General features: G+C 46.1%; 1 protein-coding gene across 11 annotated transcripts in view; it reads left to right on the forward strand.

Annotated features, from left to right (window-relative positions):
- Positions 1 to 25,590, forward strand: part of POU2F1 (POU class 2 homeobox 1) — a 511,154-nt gene that overhangs the window by 464,250 nt on the left and 21,314 nt on the right. For 10 of the 11 annotated variants that reach the window (XM_069202748.1, XM_069202752.1, XM_069202754.1 and 7 more), the window contains 2 exons: positions 8,074 to 8,425; positions 9,662 to 9,750. The exons of the other annotated variant lie outside the window; for it this stretch is intronic. In XM_069202748.1, the coding sequence (XP_069058849.1) occupies positions 8,074 to 8,425; positions 9,662 to 9,750 (441 nt within the window). The remainder of the gene's footprint in view (positions 1 to 8,073; positions 8,426 to 9,661; positions 9,751 to 25,590) is intronic. 11 annotated transcript variants of the gene reach the window in all.

Consider the following 25,590-nt stretch of genomic DNA (forward strand, 5'->3'; position numbering starts at 1 on the left):
ACTCCCAAACAGACCACATCCATTGACACAAAACAAAGGGCAGATCAGGCACCCAAATCCCAACACAATCAGTCTAGCGATTTGGCTCCTGAGATCATAGAATTTGGGTATTTACAACTACCAACTGAATGCATGGAAGTAATTAAGCAAGCGAGGAAACCCACTACCAGACAGTGCTATGCCAACAAATGGAAAAGATGTGTATATTACTGTCAATCTAAACAAATTGCCCCTCTTTCAGCATCAATACAAGATATGGTATGCTATTTACTTCATTTACAAAAATCTAATTTAGCATTCTCTTCCATAAAAATACATCTCACTGCAATTTCCGCATATTTGCAAAATATACAGCACAGCTCTTTATTTAGAGTTCCTGTTATCAAAGCCTTCAGAGAAGGTTTAAAACGCATCATCCCACCCAGAACACCTCCAGTTCCTTCGTGGAATTTAAACATAGTGCTTACGAACTTATGGGCCCACCATTTGAACCTATGCACTCATGTCAAATGCAATTCTTTACATGCGACAAGGGTTGCCTCCCTAGTCGCAATTACATCATTGCGAAGAATTAGTGAAATTCAAGTCTTCGCTATTGAAGAACCATTCATACAAGTACATAAACAAAGTCGTACTACGAACTAACCCTAAATTTCTTCCTAAAGTAGTATCACATTTTCATATCAATCAAATAGTGGAACTACCAGTCTTCTTTCCACAGCCAGATTCTGTGGCAGAAGGAGCTCTACATACATTAGACATTAAAAGAGCTCTAATGTACTACATAGATAGAACAAAACCATTCAGGAAAACTAAACAACTATTTGTAGCTTTTCAAAAACCTCATACTGGTAACCCCATTTCAAAACAAGGTTTAGCAAGATGGATAGTAAAATGCATCCAAACATGCTACCTTAAAGCTAAAAGACAACTCTTAGTTGCACCTAAAGAACATTCCACAAGGAAAAAAGGTGCTACAATGGCCTTCTTAGGAAATATACCAATGGCTGAAATATGTAAAGCAGCTACTTGGTCATACATTTACTAAACATTATTGTGTAGGTCATTGAGCAGCACAGCAAGCCACAGTAGGTAAAGCTGTACAAAGAATATTTCAAACAACTTCAACTTCTACAGGCTGACCACCGCTTTCATGGGAGGACTAACTGCTTTGTAGTCTATGCACAGCATGTGTAACTGCAGCTACACATGCCACCTAACGGAAAATGTCACTTACCCAGTGTACATTTGTTCGTGGCATGTTCCGCTGCAGATTCACATGCACCCTCCCACCTCCCCGGAAGCCTGTAGCCGTGTAAGTTAAACAAACACTTGTACATATGTATATATATATATATATATATATATATATATATATATATATATATTCCATTTGCATGGACATCTCTTTTCTTTATTCTCTTATCACTCCTACCTTTCCCTCTGCGGGAAAACAATCTAACATGGAGTCTATGCCCATGCGCAATTGAGCCGAAGAGGAGGAGTCACTCGATCCTGTGACTCGAAAACACTTCTTCGAAGAAAAAGAACTTGCAACACTCCGAGCCCAACACTTTCATCGCACTCCAGGTCCTCGAGACACACTGGCAAGAGGCACAGGAAGAAGTTGTCCAAATTGACTTTAACTTCACCTCGTACATCGGCTGGCACACCAAATGAGAAACTTCAGCGATCCAGGCATGGTTCTTGGGAGCTGTTGCCAGGTCCGACACTGCGCCTCCCCCCGTATCCTGGAGCTGGAGCGACTCCTGCTCAATGTAAAGAATTTTGCAAGGCCATGCTCCTCGTCTTTGAGCAAGCCAACCCATCTGGAGCTTCTTCTAGCCCCGTGGGGTCAGAGGAGGCCCCATCAGGTTCCACTCTGATGGCTCCAGTCTCTGCTCCGATGCAGTCTCACAGATCTGATCTCTGATCCGGATCGGCACCGATCGTGCCAACGTGACCTTCTCCGGTGCTGGTGCTCCTGCCAGCCGCAGTCTCATCCCAGACAAGTTGGATCGGCGTTGATCAGCGCCAGCAGGGCCCTTTGGTCCTAGGTCATTGCCTGAGCGTTTTGTGAAGCAGCCAGGCATGGGGTAAGAGTGGGAGGGGTCACTGGACCCTTTGGAATACCATTTAGGGACCACAACATCATTGGACTGGTATGAGGAGCTAGAAGATATGAGTGAACTGGACTCCTCTCCAGGTGGTGAAGAGGGCAGCGGAGGTCCCTGATCTTGAACTTCTCTCGCTGGCGGTCAAGACTAACCTCTTGACTGAAGTGCTTCAGCCTGGGGTTTCCTCATCGGATCCCTGATTGCCCTTCAATGAAACACTGACCAATGTCCTCCTGGGAACATACTCGAAGCCCAGCACAGGGGCTCCTGTGAACAGGACAATTGCCCGCTGCCATCGCCCTGCCCAGGTGATCCTTGTTTCCTCACCCAACACCCTTCCCCTGAGAGCTTGGTAGTCCAAGTCTCACCTTCCCATGGCACATTCCCCACTGCTCCCCCGACAGGGAATCCAGGAGGTTGGCTAGCTTAGGCAAGACAATGTTTTCTGTCGCCAGCCTAGCATTGCGGTCAGTGAACAGTGCGTGCCTGTTGGGCTGCTGTTCCCATACCGTGTGGTATATGGTTGCACAAGAGCTGCCACAGGTTCTGGAGGAGGCCAGGCCATCCTCTCCCAAGCAGTGAAGGATGTGAGAGATGCAGCAAAGTTCACTATTAGGTTTGGGTACGACTGACTCGCTGGGCAAAGCGATTTTTGTAGACTGCGTCTTTACGGTGCCACGCCTGGATGAGGACATCTGGCTTTTCACGGGATGTCCAGGCCAACCTCATGGGCATGCCCTTCGACGGGACTCGTTTCTTTGGAGAGAAGGCAGACTCAGTTCTGGAGTGGTTCAAGGACTCACGGACTACGGCCAAGTCCTTGGACCTTTCAGTAACACCTCGCCCCTATTCTGCCTTTCGCCCCTTTCGTGGCTACGGAAGGGGCGTGCCACTGCACTAGCCCTATGCCATCCACTGTCGTACGAAGTCTCCCCAAACTGTGCAAGGATGTGGACGCAGTGCATTCGGATTCTGTGGATCTGGTAGCTAGAAGTCGTCCGCTACCAAACCCCCTGCAGCTGCATCCTCTAAGCCCTCCTAGTCTGTTATTGCAAACCCATGGTTGCCCAGTTGGAGGTCGAATTCAACATCATCTTCTCCACTGGTAGTCCATAACATCAGCCAAATGGGTCTTGCAGATCATTCGGAGGGGCTACTCCGTCACTTTCCAGTCTTTCCCTCCCCTGATACCGTCAACCCAAGAACGGCCGGCGGAGAATCTTCTGTCTGCTCCGAGAGGAAATTACAGCGCATGGCCAAGGAGGCTATATAAAAGGTTCCGATATCAGAAGTAGACAGTGGTTGTTATTCCTTCTACTTTCTGATACCCAGAAAGAACAAGGGTCTTCGTCCAGTCTAGATAAAAGAACTGTAAAGCTCTGCCTAAAAAAGAAAAAAATCAAGATGCTCACTTTGGCTCAGGTCGTGTCTGCCCTAGACCAAGGAGACTGGCTGGTAGCGTTGGACTTGCAGGATGCATATTTTCTCATCCCCATCTTGCCTGCCCACTGGCGTTACTTGTGATTCAAGCTAGACCATGAGCACTTTTGGTTCACTGTGCTTCCCATTGGCCTTAGCAGTGCCCCTCAGGTGTTCACCAAGGTGATGACGATGGTCTCATCTCATCTGTACAGGTCAGGGGTTTCAGTATTTACCTGCCTCGACGACTGGCTATTGAAGACAGGTTTGCCCCAGACTGTTGTCTCCCACCTTCAGACCAAGGCAAACCTCCTGCATTTGCTGGGTTTCACTATAAACATGCCAAAGTCACACGTGACTCCCTCTCAGACACTTCCGTTCTTTGGAGCTGTTCTGGACACAGTGCGGTTTCGGGCTTATCCTACCAAGCAACGAGTTCAGGATATTCAGGTTATGATACCTATGCTTTGGCCTCTATCCTGGATTTCAGTGAGAATTACTCTGAGGCTGCTGGGCCTCATGGCCTCCTGCTGGTGAATCACACCAGATGTCATATGTGGGACTTGAAGTTTCATTGGGGGCAGCATCAGTGGAATTTCTTCGACATAGTCTAGATTGCAGAGGGCCTGCAGTGGTGGCTTGGCAGACTCCTCTCCCTTCCCCAACCAGACCTGACAGCAGTGACAGATGCGTCACTCCTGAGATGGGGCAGCCATCTGGGAGAGGTGAAGATTAGAGGACTCTGGTCTCCGGTGGAATCCAGGCTCCACATCAACTTGCTGGAGCTTCTAGCAATCTGGTTAGCATTGAAAACATTTCTTCCCTCTGTCAATGAGAAGTTAGTGCTGGTGTTCATGGACAACACCACTGCCGTGTGGCACTGAAACAAGCAGGCCGGGATGGGGTTGTGGATGATCTGTCAAGACACCCTGCATCTAGATCTGGCTGTAACAGCAGGGCTTAACCTTGGTGGTGTTCAACATCTGGCAGGTTCTCTGAACACCAGGACGGACAAACTCAGCCGTCGATGCCTAGAGGATCATGAATGGCGTCTCTTTTCGGAGTTGGGAGTTGGCTCTAGGATTCTTTCAGCAGTGGGGGGAGCCTTGGTTAGATTTGTTTGAACATTGGAGTTTCCAAGGCGACTATCACTCGTAGACGCTTTTCGGCTTGAGTGGAGTTCTGGTCTCCTGTATGCCTTTCCTCCCATACCACTTCTGCCCAGAGTTCTGGAAAAGATCAAGAACGACCGGGCCCCAGTCATCCTTGTGGGCCGGGACTGGGCATGGAAAGTCTGGTATCCCGATCTTCTGAAAATGAGCATTGGTCCTCCCGATCAGGCTGCCCATCAGGAGGATCTTCTGTTGCAGCAGCAGGGGAGGGTCCTCCATCTGAACCTGTCAACGCACTGCCTCTTTGGGTGGAGATTGAGTGGCGACAGTTGAAAACTTTACAGACCTCCTGAGGAAGATCAAAAGCTACCTTGGCAGCTAGGCAGCCCTCCACCAAAACAATATACGTCTGTCGTGGCAAAAATTTGTAAAATGGTGTGCAGAAAAGCTTATTGACCCTCTTTCTGCCTCTGTTTCTGATATTCTTCTCTTCATTATTACCCTTCCCCAGCAGGGCTCTGTTCTGGGCATTCTTAAGGGTTATCTCTCTGCTCTGTCCACCTTCCTGCGGCTGCCTGACCAACCCTCTTTATTTAAGTCCCCTATTGTAAATAGCTTTCTGAAAAGGCTTGTACATATGTATCCTCCTTTGCCCTTTATTATGCCCCAGTGGAACCTGAACCTGGTCCTCACATATCTCATGTGTGTTCCTTTCGAGCCACTACACATCAGTGGCTGCTTACCATCAAAACGGCCTTTTTAGTGGCGATAACGTCTGCCCGGAGGGTGAGTGAGCTGTAGACTTTATCATCCAAGCCTCTCTAATTGTGTTCCCTGGCTAGGTGGTGCTTTGCACCCAGACCTCTATCCTTCCAAAAGTGGTGACCCAATTCCATCTTGGGCAGTCTGTCACCCTGCCCACCTTTTAAGCTCCTCCCCATCCCTCTAAAGAAGAGGAGTGATTCCACCGTCTGGGCCCTAAAAGAGCATTGTCATTCTACCTTGACCGGACATAAGAGTTCCGGGTGGATGACCAACTCTTTGTGGGGTGTGTTGGAGAGGAAAAAAAAGGTCATGCAGTACAGAAACTAACCATTTCGCGTTGGGTCGGTCTCTGTATCAAGATCTTCTACGCCCTGGCTAAAGAGCAGCCTCCTGAGGGCTTAAGGACCCATTCCACCAGAGGAAAAACTGCAACCATGGCGTTAGCTTGTGGAGCCCCAGTCCTGGACATCTGCCAGTAAACAATGTGGGCGTCCCTCTACATGTTTGCCAAGCACTAATGCCTAGACAGTCAGGTCCGCAGAGACGAACATTTTGCATGTTAGGTCCTGCAGGACTTTTTAGTCTAGTTGAATTTGTCCACAGCCCACCACCAGGATGGTATGGCTTGGGTATCTATTCAAAGATTAGAAATCTACAGCAAGAAGTCTTTATCAGATGAACAAGTTACTTACCTTGGATCATGCGTTATCTGTTAGAGACAATATCTACCTGCACATTCTTTACACCCACCCATGCCTTACCGCTCTGCAGACAGATTTCTAGGGCTAGGGTTGTTCTCTTTTCAGGGCCCTAGTTTGGACAAGCACTCGTCAGTTCAGTTCATGGCTCTGCACTACTGGCGTGGAAAGCCGTGAAAAGTAACTGACAACCGCGCGCCAGGGTGAAGCCTACATAGGTGACTTTTGACAACACTTCCGGTGGTAATGCCGCCACGTGGAACTGAACAAAGCCACCCAATGGCACATGGGTACTGCTCACACAAAAGGTTCGGGATCCAGTCTGGCGCCTGGGGAGATTCAGAGGTAAGGAATCTACAGCTATATACTGTCACTACCAGATAATGTATTACCGTAGGTAAGTAACATGTTTGTCTCCACTCCATTACGGCATATTAGTTATTTTGGTCTACAGCAAAAAATTGTGTTTATTTATTAAAAAAAATTGTAACTTAGTGCTCTCAATACTAAGGAAGCCAATATCGGATTCAGTCGAGCAACAATCGGCAAGCAAAAAGTGTTCAAGAGAAAAGGTTACACCATCGCACTGTGGTTCTCATAGGCGTTCTTTGCAAGCCTACTGCTCGGAGTCTTGTGTTTTGCTATTGGGAGTATTTTAAAGAACTGAAGGAAGACCTTGTCTGACACAAGTAGGGCACCTGGAGTACACTCACTTTGGTGATTTTAGCAGTAGTGGTGAATTTTTCAACATCTTTGGCATCCTGGCATATAGATGCTTTTGGTTTATTTGAAGATCTGAATGTTGCAGTATTAAAGAGAGTGCACACCAAGATATTATTACCAGTGTTAACTGTTTGTTTCGTTTCTCAGCGTGAGAGTGAAGATGCAGAACAGATTGAGAAGCTAAGTTATATTTCTGTAAACAGTGGACTGTTTTGATAATGGTTAACAGGATATTTCATTCATATACGCAGTGGAGCAGACATGCTCATAGAAATGTGTATTTGTTGCCTGTTGGATATTCCCTGCCCATTCATTTAAGCTAAGATGCACAGAAAGGTGGGTGAAAGTATGAATGCAAGTATGCATGTTCTGGGAACACAGTGGCAGGTATCTATCTTACAACTGTATAGAGCCAAGAAGATCGATTATACCTGGGCGTTGGGGCACATCAGAGGGTAGAGAAATAAATACTCGTAATATAGAAAATGATTACAAAAGCATCTCCAGAGGATTAAGAGTTCCAGGACTGTCTTACAGTCTGTAAGCGAGGAATCAGAACACCAAATTCAAGACGTGAATCTCGAGAACGGTATCGATGAGCTCAGGCATGTTACTAAGATGCTTGAGGAACTTCATTGAGCCAAGGCAAGGAGAAAGGAACGCATAGAAGCAGGAAATACATAGGTAGACAGCATTTTAATGCTGCATGGGGGGGATGCCCAGCAGGGGCATTGATATGGCAAAAGAAGGGTGGTGGGTGGCAGCGAAACAACAAGACCATTTGAGTACTAAGTTGCGAAATTCATTAATGTTCATGATGTGCACTGGCTTGTGTCTGGCACCTTTGGTCTCGTCCGCTTGAGGTAGATTAGAGGCAGATGTATGTCTTTTAAGTAGGATTGTTTCTCTTTACTCCTGATCCCTGCTCTGTGATTGAAAATAAAGAGAGAGCAGGCACTTGTGTCTCAATGGTTAGTAGTTATGTTTTGTTGTTTTTTTAACTTGGAGAAGTCCAGTTTTCCTCAAAATATTTTTTTAGCATAACAGGACAACTTACTGACCAATAACAGACACCAATCTTTTTCACAAGCTGTGTCTTAGTTTTGTCATTCTGCTTCCTGTGCTGGTTTTTCTTCATATGCTTTCTCTTTGGACTTGTTTCAATAGAAGGGTCTCTTACAATTTCAAGTCAGCCAACTAATGCATTACGTTATACAGCTAACTGAACTTTTTTTATAGGCACCACAGGTACAGCGTCCAGCAACACTGCAACTGTAATTTCCACAGCCCCTTCGATTTGTTCAGTCCTGACATCCCCATCGCTCACTCCGTCTCCTTCCGCATCTGCCTCCACCGCAGAGGCATCCAGTGCCACAGAGACCAGCACAACACATACCACGTCTGCCGCGTTGACGTCTCATCTTGGTTCTAGTCAAGTAGTGGTGACTGCATCCGGACTGCATACAGCAGCTGCCAACGCATTGCAGGGAATGGCAGCCACACAGCTGCCTGCAAACACGAGTCTCGCTGCCATGGCTGCAGCAGCGGGACTGAGCCCCGGCCTCTTAGCACCTTCACAGTTTGCAGCTGGGTGAGAACGTTTATCTTTGCACTTTTATCACCCCTTCTTCCATATGTGCAGTCTCTCATGCTATCTTTCTTCTAGTATAACCGCTTACCTGCACAAATGAGAAGCAGTGCATGTTTCTTCAACTAGAAATTGAAAGGGAATTAAGATAACCCTAAGGCAATATGGGTAATGCCAGGAGAAAAGTAATTTTAGTGCCTTTCGCGGACAGTATGAACACTCTGCTTCCTGAGGGGTAAAGCCCGTGAAAGGTCTAGGTACCCACATTAAACCCTGGCTGCCACTCATAACATATTAATATGCCATTGCTGGTCCAGAAGGGAATGTGAGCATATACTTTGATTTGTTCAGTGATGTACCATGACACAAAAAAATGTTTTTGGAGAAGTCATTGTCGATTCAAACTATACCATTTATTTCCCTTTGATCAATCAGGGCGTTGGCATTGGCATTTAAAGTGTGACATTATCAGTTAGAATTGCATCCAGATATTCTTATTTAAAATTATAGCTAAACAAACAATTCCCCTTTAGAACCACAGCTTCTCACTGTGAAATGGCATCTGTTTTCATCTGATAAATGTTCAAAAGGTTGATAGTGGTATTTTACTTATAATGTTGGTGATATAAGTCTTATTAAACAGTGCCTTGGTGCAAAATCAGTTGCAATAGGTATTCCTTTCTTATCGACAATGACTGTCAATTATGATAAAAAGTGGCTGGGATTTCTGCTTATTGCAGTTTGATCAGACCCTCCATTTAAAAACCCTCCATTAAATAAACATTGTTCACAATGTTTCACTAAAAAGTCACACATTTCGTTTTTTTACCTGCATGATTCATTCTTTTAACTTGAAATGAGAAAATTGCAGTGTGTTGTGCTGGATGTCTGAAGGTTATGTTGTTAGGCTTCAGGGAAACATACCATCTGTTTACATTTGCCTCTTGTCATAGCTTGTGTTAACCAATTCAGTAATAGACTTTCACCCAATGAAGGGCTTGATACATTTCAATACATATATATATATGCAGGGTATAATAAAAACGAGTTAAAATGTTTGTCAAAATTAAACTTGTATATGTTACCTTCATAATCCCTAATTATTTGGTGGTCTGTTTTACTTTCCTTGTCTTCCCTTGCCCACTGAAGGTGTCCCCCCTATACTTTTTCATAAAACCACTCTCACTGATGACCGTGTACTAATACAGTCACTCTCTTTTCATTTTTCCCTTATCACAGAGGTGCCTTATTCAGTCTTAATCCAGGGACACTAGGAGGCGCTCTCAGCCCTGCTCTGATGAACAGTAGTACACTGGCCACTATTCAAGGTCAGTTGCTGCTGCTAAGAGCATCACTTTCTCTTCCTCTAATCGTTATTGTCTTTTTGTTATCTACTGTTGATAAATTAATATAGCATATGAAAAAGTCTGTAGAATTTTACAGATCTGTTGTCATTATGGACAAAAATTGGCGATCTTTTCTCAATATAAAAGCGGGCATAGAAACCACAATAAGTTTGTGACTGCATGGTGCAAGGAAAAGGAGTTTACCAGTAAACGGGCAGAATTGCGTGAGTTGTCCAATCATCCGAGTGAAAAAGCACAAAACATTACGTTAGAAAATTTTGCCCTGTGAAGCAACAAAGCATTAACCCGAGTCCTGTTAATGCTCTACAGCTTCCAACTGAGGCATCTGTACAATGGCAGTATCAAACTCAAGTTTCATGTATATATATATGTTTGATGGCATGTGTAGCTGCAGATACACATGCTGTGCACTGTTCCTGCCATCTAGTGTTGGGCTCGGAGTGTTACAAGTTGTTTTTCTTCGAAGAAGTCTTTTCGAGTCACGGGACCGAGTGACTCCTCCCTTTCGGCTCCATTGCGCATGGGCACAGACTCCATCTTAGATTGTTTCCTTTCCATCATCGGGTTCGGACGTGTTCCTCTTCGCTCCGTTATTCGAATCGGAAAAGACAAAAAATCCTCAAAAAGCGTTGGTATTGTTTGCGATCGGGAAACATCTTCCATCGACACCGACGAGACAACCGTTTTGGTGGCCCTCTGGGGCTTTCGCGCCCAGCCAAGGCCTGGTCGGCCCGACCACAGATGTCGTCGAAGCCTAATGGACCGGACCCCTTACCGTTTCTGACCGAAGTGCCACGCTAAGTATCCATATACAGACCAGCATCGGGTCTGTAATCTGTGTCCTTCACCGGAGCACAGAGAAGGTACTTGTGAGGCCTGCAAGTCCTTTGGATCAAAAAAGACCTTGAGGGATCGGAGGGTGATGCGGATGCAGATGGCGTCATAAACTTCGGAACACCTCGATGTCGAAGAGGAGGAGATGGCTATCTCCATCCAGGGATCGGACTCGGACGGAGACTGACCGCCTACAGCAGGAAAACAAGTGAGTATGCCTGCCCCGACCCAACCCCACAGTCAACCGAAGAAACATAAGGCATCGGGGATGCCACTGCCTGAAGGCTATGGCTCGACCCATAAAAAACAAAGCGGTGACCAAGCAACACCTTTGGCACCGAAAAAGGCCAAAATCGTGCAAAGTCTATGGACTCGAGCCGAGAACCCAGCGTTGAAAAATCTCGACATCGCCTTGTCGAATCGACTAAGCCTCGAAAGAGCCTTTCGGAGCCGAGGCCTTCCATCACAATGGGCATTTCGGTGCAGAGAAAACCGGCTTCGGAGCCGAAAAAGACCTCATACACCGAGGAACATGGGCTCTCTAAACAGCTAAAAGAGAGGCACAGATTTGAAGAGGAGCTTCAAATTGAAGAATTTGACCAAACGCAGGCACGGATACAGATCCATAAGGATACTGGAAAGATCCAAACTGCCCCTTCTCTCAAATTCAAGAGAAAGCTGGCTTTCCAACCACAATCAGAGACTGATCAGCCAAGAGCTAAAGTGGCCAGGGAAATATCGCCATTTTTCGCCAGAACTTTCTCCCCCGCATTCGCCACAAAGAACAGGTTCACCTATTGCCACACCCACTGCACAGTCACCTACACACACTGTGCAGTCGCAAGATGATGTAGACCCCTGGGCCCTCTACGCTTCCCCTGTCTCAGACAATAGCCCTGAGTGCAACCCATCAAAACCGTCTCCACCGGAGGATAGCACCTCGTACACCCAAGTCTTGGCCAGGGCTGCTGCATTCCATAATGTTAGCATGCATTCAGAGCCATTGGAGGATGACTTCCTCTTAAATACCCTGGCCTCCACGCATATCTCATACCAGAGCCTGCCTGTGCTCCCAGGCATGCTTAAACATGCTCAGCAAGTTTTTCAAGAGCCGGTAAAAGGAAGAGCCATCACACCGTGGGTGGAGAAAAAGTACAAACCACCCCTGTCGGACCCAGTGTTCATCACGCAACAACTGTCACCGGACTCAGTAGTGGTTGGTGCTGCAAGGAAAAGAGCCAACTCACAATCATCGGGAGATGCACCACCTCCAGATAAAGAGAGTCGCAAATTTGAAGCTGCAGGAAAGAGAGTGGCGTCACGGGCTGCCAACCAGTGGCGTATTGCAAAATCACGAGCCCTCCTCGTCCGTTATGACCGAGCTCACTGGGACGAGATGAGTGATATCATCCAGCATCTCCCCAAGGAATATCAAAAACGGGCTCAACAAGTGGTAGAGGAAGGGCAAGCAATATCGAACAATCAAATTTGTTCGGCATTGGATTCCGCTGATACTGCCGCAAGAACTGTGAACACAGCAGTCACAATTAGACGTCACGCTTGGCTAAGGTCCTCAGGGTTCAAACCTGAGATACAGCAGGCAGTATATTGAACATGCCATTTAACCAGCAACAACTGTTTGGGCCACAAGTGCACACGGCCATCGAAAAGATGAAGAAAGATACTGACACGCACAAAGCCATGGGCACGCTCTACTCGTACCAATATAGAGGGACATTCAGGAAACTGCAATTTAGGGGAGGTTTCAGACAACAACCTTCAGAGGCATCCACTTCTCAAGCAAAACCCAGCTACCAATCCCAATATCAGAGAGGGGGGCTTCGCGGCTCCTTCAGGGGACAATTCCCAAGATCAAGGGGAAAGTTTCAGCCCACCAAGCAGGCCACTAATAACAAACTGTGACTTGCCTGTCACCCTTCCACAACACCAGTGGGGGGAAGACTAACATTTTACCACAAACACTGGTCAGACATAACCACGGACACTTGGGTCCTATCAATTATCCAACATGGTTACTGTATAGAATTCACACATTTCCCTCCATATATTCCCCCAAGAGCGGCACCAACTGTCGGCGCAACATCTAGACATGTTACAGATAGAGGTGCAAGCACTATTACCAAAAGAAGCCATAGAACTAGTACCTCACCAACAAAAAGGAACAGGGGTTTATTCCCTATATTTCCTTATTCCCAAAAAGAACAAAACACTAAGACCAATTTTAGATCTCAAAACTCTAAACCTTTTCATCAAATCAGAACACTTCCACATGGTCACACTACAAGATGTAGTCCCCTTACTAAAACACGGAGAATACATGTCAACACTGGATGTAAAAGATGCGTATTTCCATATACTCATCCATCCATCTCACAGAAAATACCTCAGGTTTGTCATACAGAGCAAACATTACCAATTCAAGGTATTGCCCTTCAGGATAACAACAGCACCCAGAGTATGTACAAAATGCCTAGCTGTAGTAGCAGCTCATATAAGGAGACATCACATGCACGTATTCCCATATCTCGATGATTGCCTAATAAAAGCCAACACTCAACATCAGTGTCAAAATCACACACAGTATGTAATAGATACCCTACACAGACTAGGGTTCTCTATAAATTACCAAAAATCTCACGTACAACCATCCCAACTACAACAATACTTGGGAGCAACACTCAACACACAAAGAGCAATTGGCACTCCAAGCCCACAAAGAGTTCAGTCATTCCAAACCATGGTATCAAACATACAACCAAATCAGCACTACACAGTCAGATTTGTCATGAAACTCCTAGGCATGATGGCATCATGCATCGCTGTTGTCCCAAACGTGCGGCTACACATGCGGCTCTTACAGCAGTGCCTTGCAAAACAATGGACGCAGGCACAGGGTCAACTTCAAGATCTAGTGTTGATAGACCGCCAAACACTATTCGCTTCAATTGGGGAGCCCTGTAAATTTAAACAAAGGGTGGCCTTTTCAAGACCCTGTGCCTCACGTCATTCTCAAAACAGATGCCTCAATGATTGGGTGGGGAACACACCTCAACAATCACAATATACAAGGGCAATGGGACAGTCAACAAAGACAACTACACATAAATCACTTCGAACTGCTAGCGGTCTTCCTAGCACTAAAAGCTTTTCAACCCCTTCTAGTTCGCAAACACATTCTTGTCAAAACAGACAATATGACAACATTGTACTACCTAAATAAACGGGGGAACACACTCATCACAACTATGCCTCCTAGCACAAAAGATTTGGCATTGGGTAATTCACAACAACATTTGCCTAATAGCGCAATATATTCCAGGCATTCACAATCAATTAGCCGACAATCTCAGTCAAGATCACCAGCAAACTCAAGAGTGGGAAATAAATCCCCAGATACTACAAGAATACTTTCACCACTGGGGGACACCAGACATAGATCTGTTCGCAACACAACAAAACGCAAACTGCCAAAACTTCACATCCAGGTACCCACACCCTCAGTCCAAGGGCAATGCTCTATGGATCAATTGATCAGGGATATTTGCTTACGCTTTTCCCCCTTTCCCACTCATTCCTTTCCTAGTCAACAAACTGAGTCAAAACAAACTCAAACTAATACTCATAGCACCAACGTAGGCACGCCAGCCATGGTACACCACACTGTTGGACCTCTCAGTAGTACATCACATCAAACTCCCAAACAGACAAGATCTGTTAACACAACACAAACAACAGATCAGACACCCCAATCCAGCAACACTCAACCTAGCAATCTGGCTCCTGAAGTCTTAGAGTTTGGCTATCTAAATCTTCCAAATGAGTATATGTAAGTCATCAAACCGGCAAGAAAACTTACCACAAGGCATTGCTATGCTAATAAATAGAAAAGGTTTGTTTTCTACTGCCAAGCAAACCAAATCACACTGTTAGATGCCCCCATACAAGACATTATGAGTTATTTACTACACCTACAAAAAGCAAATCTCGCTTTTTCTTCCATCAAAATTCATCTCACTGCAGTCTCTGCTTACTTGCAGATTAGACACACAAAATCACTATTTAGAATACCAGTTATTAAAACCTTTATGGAAGGACTAAAAAGGATCATACCTCCAAGAACCCCACCGGTACCCTTGTGGAATCTTAATATTGTACTTACACGACTCTTGGGTCCACCTTTTGAACCCATGCATTCTTGCCAGATCCAATTCTTAACTTGGAAGGTAGCATTTCTAATAGCCATCACTTCACTATGAAGAGTTAGCGAAATACAAGCGTTCACTATCGAAGAACCCTTTATACAAGTACACAAACAAAAATTGGTTCTCCGCACAAATCCAAAATTTCTGCCAATAGTCACTTCACCGTTTCATTTAAACCAAACTGTGGAGCTCCCAGTCTTCTTTCCACAGCCAGACTCAGTAGCAGAAAGAGCACTGCATACATTAGACATAAAAAGAGCACTAATGTACTATATAGACAGAACAAAAATATTTTGTAAAACTAAACAGTTGTTCGTTGCTTTCCAAAAACCACATGCTGGTAACCCTATATCCAAACAAGGTATAGCCAGATGGATAGTTATATGCATACAAACTTGTTACCTAAAAGCTAAAAGAGAGCTACTCATTACACCAAAGGCACACTCCACTAGGAAGAAAGGGGCAACAATGGCCTTTCTAGGTAACATACCAATGACAGAGATTTGTAAGGCAGCTACTTGGACTACACCGCATACGTTTACTAAACACTACTGTGTAGATGTGTTAGCAACACAACAAGCCACAGTAGGGCAGGCTGTACTAAGAACATTATTTCAAACAACTACAACTCCTACAGGCTGACCACCGCTTTTGGGAGGATTACTGCTTTGCAGTCTATGCACAGCATGTGTATCTGCAGCTACACATGCCATCAAACGGAAAATGTCACTTACCCAGTGTACATCTGTTCGTGGCATGTTCCGCTGCAGATTCACATGCGCCCTCCCACCTCCCCGGGAGCCTGTAGCCGTTTATGTTGCAATTAGAAATTGTATATATGTAAATAAACATTCCTTTAGCACAAACTATGTACATACATACCTATTCCATTGCATGGACATCTTTAATATTCTCATTCTACCACTCCTACCTCACCCTATGCGGAAAAACTATCTAAGATGGAGTTGATGCCCATGCGCAATGGAGCCGAAAGGGAGGAGTCACTTGGTCCCTTGAAGCGAAAAGACTTCTTCGAAGAAAAACAACTTGTAACACTCCGAACCCAACACTATGGCAGGAACAGTGCACAGCATGTGAATCTGCAGCGGAATATGCCACGAACAGATGTACACTGGGTAAGTGACATTTTCCATATATATATATATATATATATATATATATATATAATATACACACACACACCCACACACACACACACCACCCCCCCCCCCCCCCCCCCCCCCCCCCCACACACACACACACACACACACACACTACCCACAAGGTCAGGACTCTAGGGCTAGAAGTATCCATTAGAAGAACAAGTTATTTGCCTTCATTAACAGTCTTTCTTGTGGATACTCTAACCTGAGATTCATCGCTTTCCTCCCACCTTCCCAATCCATGACCTGGGCTTTCCTCTAGCCTAAAAGTTCCAAATATATACATATGCACACTGGTCATAGCAATTTGCTTGACCGGCCCTGCACCTCAGGGCACAGTCAGCCTAGGAAGCAACTTCACTGCAAATGGGTGGCAGTTATATATGGCTGTGCTTGTTACTTCTGTAGCGGAATGACATCTGCACATACCGGCATGCAGGAAAACTGCTTTAAAGTTTCCGGATCCAATCTGACATTTTGGAAATATTCACAAGGTGAGGAATCTGCAGGTACATAGAGTATCCACCAGTAGAATGTTACCAGAGGTACATAACTTAATTTGCAGTGTGAATCTTTCTGGATTCTCATGCTGTGCATTATTCCGCCATCTAGTGGTTGGGTCGAAATTGTCTTGTTTTTTTCTCTTTAGTGGGTATTGTTGACCATTTGGTATTGTGTCCCTCCTCACCGGCATCAGACATACGACCAGATGGGCACACTGCACCATGGCACAAGCACAGAAACAGCCCCCAGGACAAAGGACCCCTACACAGCTGCCGTAATGGAGCAGTGGGAAGATGTCGATACTGAGAGGTGCTGAAGAATGGTGAAAGTTCAAGCCCAGTGGTACAGAGGAAACTGAGAACAAAGCGAAAGGGATCGGACTCCACATGCAAGAAGCATACTTAGACCTAACAGACGGCAGAGGTAAAACATGGGCCCAAAATGCTTCTCTGATTTAAGCAGAGATACTCTGAGGAGGCAAACCCTCACAGGCCTCAACCTTGAAAAGGGGATAGCGAGCATGGGAGGGAGAAGTCAGCCCATGAGGGGATGCTTCAGCTACAAAAAAAGGCACCGGTGTTGACGCAGAAAAGAAAGCGCTTGAAGTGGAAAGGAAAAAGAGGCATCTTCAGGCTGAAATGAAGGCCAGAATCACAATTAAGGAAGTGTTCAACAACTCATTGAAGGAATACAAAAGCTAACTCTGGCTCCAAAGAAAACCAGTTGAGACCGAAGAGCTGGAGTTACAATTCCACCAACACCAGAGCCCATGGAAGAGCAGAAGGAGGCCTTTGAAATCGAAGAGGTATTCAATGATAGCTCCTACTAGGTAGGGGACGTTCAAGGCCAGCACCGCTAAGGACTGGCAGGACTCGGATGCGATTCACCAGCAGTGTGTGTGGACCCGTCGAGACCCTCTCAGTCAGATGACAAATCTGTTCAATACACCTCTGGCAGATGACAATTGTTACTGTCAAACCTGGGGTGTTCAATCAGCAGATCCCCTCGGTCTAGACACTGGCGACCATGCAATTCTGTTCATTTGTTTGATGGTGGCTGTTATAACAGATGAGGCTCTGAGCTGAATTTACTTCTTCCTTGGAGTCCTCACACAGGAAGTTCAGCTAGGCCCGTTCTTCTAAGACCCACGTAATCGGGGTGGGGGGGGGGGGGGGGTGTTATGTAATTGTGGTGACAGAAGGAATATAATCCTGATAAAATGGACACCACTTTGATTCTGTCTTTGGTGCCACTCGAAGTACCCTTACACTGATCACCATCAGGTGTGTAACCTGTGCCTCTCACCGGATCATCAAGGGTCTACTTGTGAGGCGTGTCAATCATTTCGATCTTCAGGACCAACTGACTCGCAGGTTAGAGATGGCACACAGATCTCCGGAAGGCATCCTGGATATTTTCAGGTAGGAACATGCACAAGAACAGCCACAACAAGAAGAAGCCCTCTCCATGCACGTTTTGGACTCTGACATCAAATCCAGCATAGAGAGCATAGAGAGCATAGAGAGATCTCCTTATAGCATCACCACAAACGTGAGTACTGGGGTCCTACCTCCTCACCCAAAAGTTTGGAAAAAAGGTCCCTGCTCCAAGGGTATTCACAAAATGTCTAGTGGTTTTTGCAGCATACCTCAGAAGACAAAAAATGTATGTCTTTCCATATCTGGATGACTGGCTTATCAAAGCCAACACACGACAACAGTGCCAAATCCATGCTCAAATTATGGTAAACCTTCTTCACAAACTAGGGTTTACAATAGATTTTATAAAATCTCAACTACAACCCCTGCGGATTCAGCCGTTTGCAGGGAATTTCTCAATACGCAATTAGGAATAGCATAGCCCAATCTAGCTCGAATACAAAGTATTCAACATCTTCTTCCTCAGTTTCAACAGTATCACACTCCCACAGTCAAAATTGTCATGCGTCTTTTAGGGATGATGGCATCTTGCATTGCCATTGTCCCACATGCCAGACTTCACATGTGACCGATGCAGCAATGTCTGTATCGTCAGTGGGTTAAGTCACAGGATCGTCTTCAGGATATAGTGTTGATAGACTGCCAAACTTACCACTGTCTGCAGTGGTGGAACTCTACCAACCACTTAAAAAGGCAGCCTTTTTAAGACCCTGTGCCTCAACTCATTCTGTCCATGGATACATCTTTGACAGGTTGGGGAGCACATCTTCAAAACTTCACAGTACAGGATCTTTGGGGCCACACACATCGTGCCATGCACATCAATTATCTGGAGCTTCAAGCAGTATTTCTAGCACTCAAAGCTTTCCACCTCACCTCACATACAAAGTTGTCCTTGTCCTGATGGACAATATGACAGCAATGTATTATTTACAAAAACGGGGAGGGGAACACGGTCGTTCCAGTTATCTCACCTAGCACAAACAATATGGAAATAAGCTCATCACCACCACATTCACCAAATGGCAGAATATCTCCCAGGGATGGACAATGAGTTTGTAGGCCTGCTCAGCAGGATGCATCAACAAGTCCATGAATGGGAACTCCACGCACAAGTCCTTCAAATATACTTCCAAAAGTGGGAAAAACCTCAAATAGATCTTTTTGCCAGAGCAGAAAATGCAAGAAGTCCCCAAACTTTGCGTCAAGGTATCCTCACCCTCTTTCCAAGAGCGATGCTCTACCCCACTCATTCCATTTCTGGTTCGCAGACTCAAGCAGACGTCACTAACTATGATGATAGTAGCGCCCACATGGGCACATCAACCTTGGTTCACAACACTCCTGGACCTCTCAAGTTCCTCATGAGAAGCTCCCCAATAGGCCGGATCTTTTCACTCAGTACCATGAACAAATCAGACACCCAACCCCCAAATCCCTCAATTGAGCTATATGGCTCCTGAAGTCCTAAAATTTGGATACCTCAAATTACCTCCTGAATGTATGGAAATTTCAAAAGAAGCACGCAGACCAACACCAGGGCATGTTATGCTGCAAAATTGAAACATTTAGTTTGCATCTGCCAGTCCAAACACATTGATCCAGTTAAACCATTTATCTTGGAAATTATTTGCTAGTTACTACACTTGCAGCATGCCAACTTAGCTTACAATTCAATCAGATTACACCTTGCAGCTATAGCTGCATATTTACAAAACAGTTAACATATCTCATTGTTCAGAATAACTGTAATTAAAACTTTCATGCAACACAGGTAATTCCACCTAGACTTCCACCTGTCCCATCATGGAATCTTAACACTGTACTCACTAGGCTAATGGGCCCTCCATTTGAGCCACTTCACTCATGTCCTATTCGATTCCTTTCATGGAAATAGCTGTTCTGGTTGCAATCACATCACATTGAACGTATCAGTGAGCTCCAGGCATTAACTCTAGAAGAACCTTTCTTTCAAATACATAAAGATAAGGTGGTCCTTCGCACAAACCCAAGATTCCTCCCAGAAGTGGCATCTCAATTTCATATAAATCAGACCATTGATTTGCCAGTGTTCTTCCCAAAACCTGATTCAGTAGCAGAGAAGGGCACTCCACACATTATATGTAAAAAGAGCACTCATGTACTGTATTGACAGGACTAAAGATTTTAGGGAAACGAAACAATTTTTGTAGCTTTTGCTATACCTTTCAAGGGCGATCCAATCTAAAAAAAAAAAAAAAGGCATAGCCAGGTGGATTGTTAAATGCATACAAACATGTTATGGTAAATGTAAGGAAATGCCTCCTTGGCATGGTTGCCCCCTGACTTTTTGCCTTTGCTGATGCTATGTTTACAATTGAAAGTGTGCTGAGGCCTGCTAACCAGGCCCCAGCACCAGTGTTCTTTCCCTAACCTGTACTTTTGTATCCACAATTGGCAGACCCTGGCATCCAGATAAGTCCCTTGTAACTGGTACTTCTAGTACCAAGGGCCCTGATGCCAAGGAAGGTCTCTAAGGGCTGCAGCATGTCTTATGCCACCCTGGAAACCTCTCACTCAGCACAGACACCCTGCTTGCCAGCTTGTGTGTACTAGTGAGGACAAAACGAGTAAGTCGACATGGCACTCCCCTCAGGGTGCCATGCCAGCCTCTCACTGCCTATGCAGTATAGGTAAGACACCCCTCTAGCAGGCCTTACAGCCCTAAGGCAGGGTGCACTATACCATGGGTGAGGGTACCAGTGCATGAGCATGGTACCCCTACAGTGTCTAAACAAAACCTTAGACATTGTAAGTGCAGGGTAGCCATAAGAGTATATGGTCTGGGAGTCTGTCAAACACGAACTCCACAGCACCATAATGGCTACACTGAAAACTGGGAAGTTTGGTATCAAACTTCTCAGCACAATAAATGCACACTGATGCCAGTGTACATTTTATTGAAAAATACACCACAGAGGGCACCTTAGAGGTGCCCCCTGAAACTTAACCGACTATCTGTGTAGGCTGACTAGTTTTAGCAGCCTGCCACAAACCGAGACATGTTGCTGGCCCCATGGGGAGAGGGCCTTTGTCACTCTGAGGCCAGTAACAAAGCCTGCACTGGGTGGAGATGCTAACACCTCTCCCAGGCAGGAATTGTCACACCTGGCGGTGAGCCTCAAAGGCTCACCTCCTTTGTGCCAACCCAGCAGGACACTCCAGCTAGTGGAGTTGCCCGCCCCCTCCGGCCAGGCCCCACTTTTGGCGGCAAGGCCGGAGAAAATAATGAGAAAAACAAGGAGGAGTCACTGGCCAGTCAGGACAGCCCCTAAGGTGTCCTGAGCTGAAGTGACTCTAACTTTTAGAAATCCTCCATCTTGCAGATGGAGGATTCCCCCAATAGGGTTAGGATTGTGACCCCCTCCCCTTGGGAGGAGGCACAAAGAGGGTGTACCCACCCTCAGGGCTAGTAGCCATTGGCTACTAACCCCCCAGACCTAAACACGCCCTTAAATTTAGTATTTAAGGGCTACCCTGAACCCTAGAAAATTAGATTCCTGCAACTACAAGAAGAAGGACTGCCTAGCTGAAAACCCCTGCAGCGGAAGACCAGAAGACGACGACTGCCTTGGCCCCAGAAACTCACCGGCCTGTCTCCTGCCTTCCAAAGATCCTGCTCCAGCGACGCCTTCCAAAGGGACCAGCGACCTCGACATCCTCTGAGGACTGCCCCTGCTTCGAAAAGACAAGAAACTCCCGAGGACAGCGGACCTGCTCCAAGAAAAGCTGCAACTTCGTTTCCAGCAGCTTTAAAGAACCCTGCAAGCTCCCCGCAAGAAGCGTGAGACTTGCAACACTGCACCCGGCGACCCCGACTCGGCTGGTGGCGATCCAACACCTCAGGAGGGACCCCAGGACTACTCTGATACTGTGAGTACCAAAACCTGTCCCCCCTGAGCCCCCACAGCGCCGCCTGCAGAGGGAATCCCGAGGCTTCCCCTGACCGCAACTCTTTGAACCTAAAGTCCCGACGCCTGGGAGAGACCCTGCACCCGCAGCCCCCAGGACCTGAAGGACCGGACTTTCACTGGAGAAGTGACCCCCAGGAGTCCCTCTCCCTTGCCCAAGTGGAGGTTTCCCCGAGGAATCCCCCCCTTGCCTGCCTGCAGCGCTGAAGAGATCCCGAGATCTCTCATAGACTAACATTGAAAACCCGACGCCTGTTTCCACACTGCACCCGGCCGCCCCCGCGCTGCTGAGGGTGAAATTTCTGTGTGGGCTTGTGTCCCCCCCGGTGCCCTACAAAACCCCTCTGGTCTGCCCTCCGAAGACGCGGGTACTTACCTGCAAGCAGACCGGAACCGGGGCACCCCCTTCTCTCCATTCTAGCCTATGTGTTTTGGGCACCACTTTGAACTCTGCACCCGACCGGCCCTGAGCTGCTGGTGTGGTGACTTTGGGGTTGCTCTGAACCCCCAACGGTGGGCTACCTTGGACCAAGAACTGAACCCTGTAAGTGTCTTACTTACCTGGTAAAACTAACAAATACTTACCTCCCCTAGGAACTGTGAAAATTGCACTAAGTGTCCACTTTTAAAACAGCTATTTGTGAATAACTTGAAAAGTATACATGCAATTTTTATGATTTAAAGTTCCTAAAGTACTTACCTGCAATACCTTTCAAATGAGCTATTGCATGTAGAATTTGAACCTGTGGTTCTTAAAATAAACTAAGGAAAGATATTTTTCTATATAAAAACCTATTGGCTGGATTTGTCTCTGAGTGTGTGTACCTCATTTATTGTCTATGTGTATGTACAACAAATGCTTAACACTACTCCTTGGATAAGCCTACTGCTCGACCACACTACCACAAAATAGAGCATTAGTATTATCTATTTTTACCACTATTTTACCTCTAAGGGGAACCCTTGGACTCTGTGCATGCTATTCCTTACTTTGAAATAGCACATACAGAGCCAACTTCCTACATTGGTGGATCAGCGGTGGGGTACAAGACTTTGCATTTGCTGGACTACTCAGCCAATACCTGATCACACGACAAATTCAAAAATTGTCATTAGAAATTGATTTTTGCAATTTGAAAAGTTTTCTAAATTCTTAAAAGACCTGCTAGGGCCTTGTGTTAGATCCTGTTTAGCATTTCTTTTAGAGTTTAAAAGTTTATAAAAGTTTGAATTAGAACCTAGAACTAGTTGTAGATTCTTAAAAAGTATTCCAACTTTTAGAAGCAAAATGTCTAGCACAGATGTGACTGTGGTGGAACTCGACACCACACCTTACCTCCATCTTAAGATGAGGGAGCTAAGGTCACTCTGTAAAATAAAGAAAATAACAATGGGCCCCAAACCTACCAAAATACAGCTCCAGGAGCTTTTGGCAGAGTTTGAAAAGGCCAACCCCTCTGAGGGTGGCAACTCAGAGGAAGAGGATAGTGACTTGGAGGACAATTCCCCCCTACCAGTCCTATCTAGGGAGAACAGGGTCCCTCAAACCCTGACTCCTAAAATAATAGTCAGAGATGCTGGTTCCCTCACAGGAGAGACCAACACCTCTGAAATCACTGAGGATAGCCCCAGTGAAGAGGACATCCAGTTAGCCAGGATGGCCAAAAGATTGGCTTTGGAAAGACAGATCCTAGCCATAGAGAGGGAAAGACAAGAGATGGGCCTAGGACCCATCAATGGTGGCAGCAACATAAATAGGGTCAGAGATTCTCCTGACATGTTGAAAATCCCTAAAGGGATTGTAACTAAATATGAAGATGGTGATGACATCACCAAATGGTTCACAGCTTTTGAGAGGGCTTGTGTAACCAGAAAAGTGAACAGATCTCACTGGGGTGCTCTCCTTTGGGAAATGTTCACAGGAAAGTGTAGGGATAGACTCCTCACACTCTCTGGACAAGATGCAGAATCTTATGACCTCATGAAGGGTACCCTGATTGAGGGCTTTGGATTCTCCACTGAGGAGTATAGGATTAGATTCAGGGGGGCTCAAAAATCCTCGAGCCAGACCTGGGTTGACTTTGTAGACTACTCAGTGAAAACACTAGATGGTTGGATTCAAGGCAGTGGTGTAAGTAATTATGATGGGCTGTACAATTTATTTGTGAAAGAACACCTGTTAAGTAATTGTTTCAATGATAAACTGCATCAGCATCTGGTAGACCTAGGACCAATTTCTCCCCAAGAATTGGGAAAGAAGGCGGACCATTGGGTCAAGACAAGGGTGTCCAAGACTTCAACAGGGGGTGACCAAAAGAAAGGGGTCACAAAGACTCCCCAGGGGAAGGGTGATGAGACAACCAAAACTAAAAATAGTAAAGAGTCTTCTACAGGCCCCCAAAAACCTGCACAGGAGGGTGGGCCCAGAGCCTCTTCACAAAACAATGGGTACAAGGGTAAAAACTTTGATCCCAAAAAGGCCTGGTGTCATAGCTGTAAACAGCATGGACACCAAACTGGAGACAAGGCCTGTCCCAAGAAAGGTTCCACTCCAAACTCCCATCCAGGTAACACTGGTATGGCTAGTCTCCAAGTGGGATCAACAGTGTGCCCAGAGCAAATCAGGGTCCACACTGAAGCTACTCTAGTTTCTGAGGGTGGGGTGGATTTAGCCACACTAGCTGTCTGGCCGCCTAACATGCAAAAATACAGACAGCAACTCTTAATTAATGGGACTAGAATAGAGGGCCTGAGGGATACAGGTGCCAGTGTCACCATGGTGACAGAGAAACTGGTTTCCCCTGGCCAATACCTGACTGGAAAAACTTACACAGTCACCAACGCTGACAATCAGAGAAAAGTACATCCCATGGCAATGGTTACTTTAGAATGGGGAGGGGTCAATGGCCTGAAACAGGTGGTGGTCTCCTCAAATATCCCAGTGGACTGTCTGCTTGGAAATGACCTGGAGTCCTCAGCATGGGCTGAGGTAGAGCTAAAAACCCATGCAGCAATGCTGGGTATCCCTGAACTGGTGTGTGTGAAAACAAGAGCACAGTGCAAGGCACAGGGTGAACAAGTAGAGCTGGAGTCTGGAAGAATGGCCCAGCCTGCCAAGAGAACAGGAAAGTCAGTTGGGAAACCAACTGCAACACAGCCAAAGAAAGGGAACCTCTCTTCTCAGGAAGAAGTTCTGCCCTCTGAGGGAACTGAGCCTTTGGAGCTTGAACCTTATCAGGTTGAGCTCTTAGGCCCAGGGGGACCCTCAAGGGAGGAGCTGTGTAAGGGACAAGAAACCTGTCCCTCTCTTGAAGGCCTTAGGCAGCAAGCTGCTGAAGAGTCCAAAGGCAAGAAAAATGGAACGCATAGGGTCTATTGGGAAGATGGACTCCTGTACACTGAGGCCAGAGACCCCAAACCTGGTGCCACTAGGAGAGTGGTAGTGCCTCAGCTGTTCAGAGAGTTCATCCTAACATTGGCCCATGACATTCCCCTTGCTGGACATTTGGGACAAACCAAGACGTGGGAGAGGTTAGTCAACCACTTCTACTGGCCCAATATGTCCAACATGGTTAAGGAGTTTTGCCTCTCCTGCCCCACCTGTCAAGCCAGTGGTAAGACAGGTGGGCATCCAAAGGCCCCCCTCATTCCACTTCCAGTGGTGGGGGTGCCCTTTGAAAGAGTGGGT

Source organism: Pleurodeles waltl, chromosome 8 (genome assembly GCF_031143425.1).
Source record: "Pleurodeles waltl isolate 20211129_DDA chromosome 8, aPleWal1.hap1.20221129, whole genome shotgun sequence".
NCBI lineage: Eukaryota > Metazoa > Chordata > Amphibia > Caudata > Salamandridae > Pleurodeles > Pleurodeles waltl.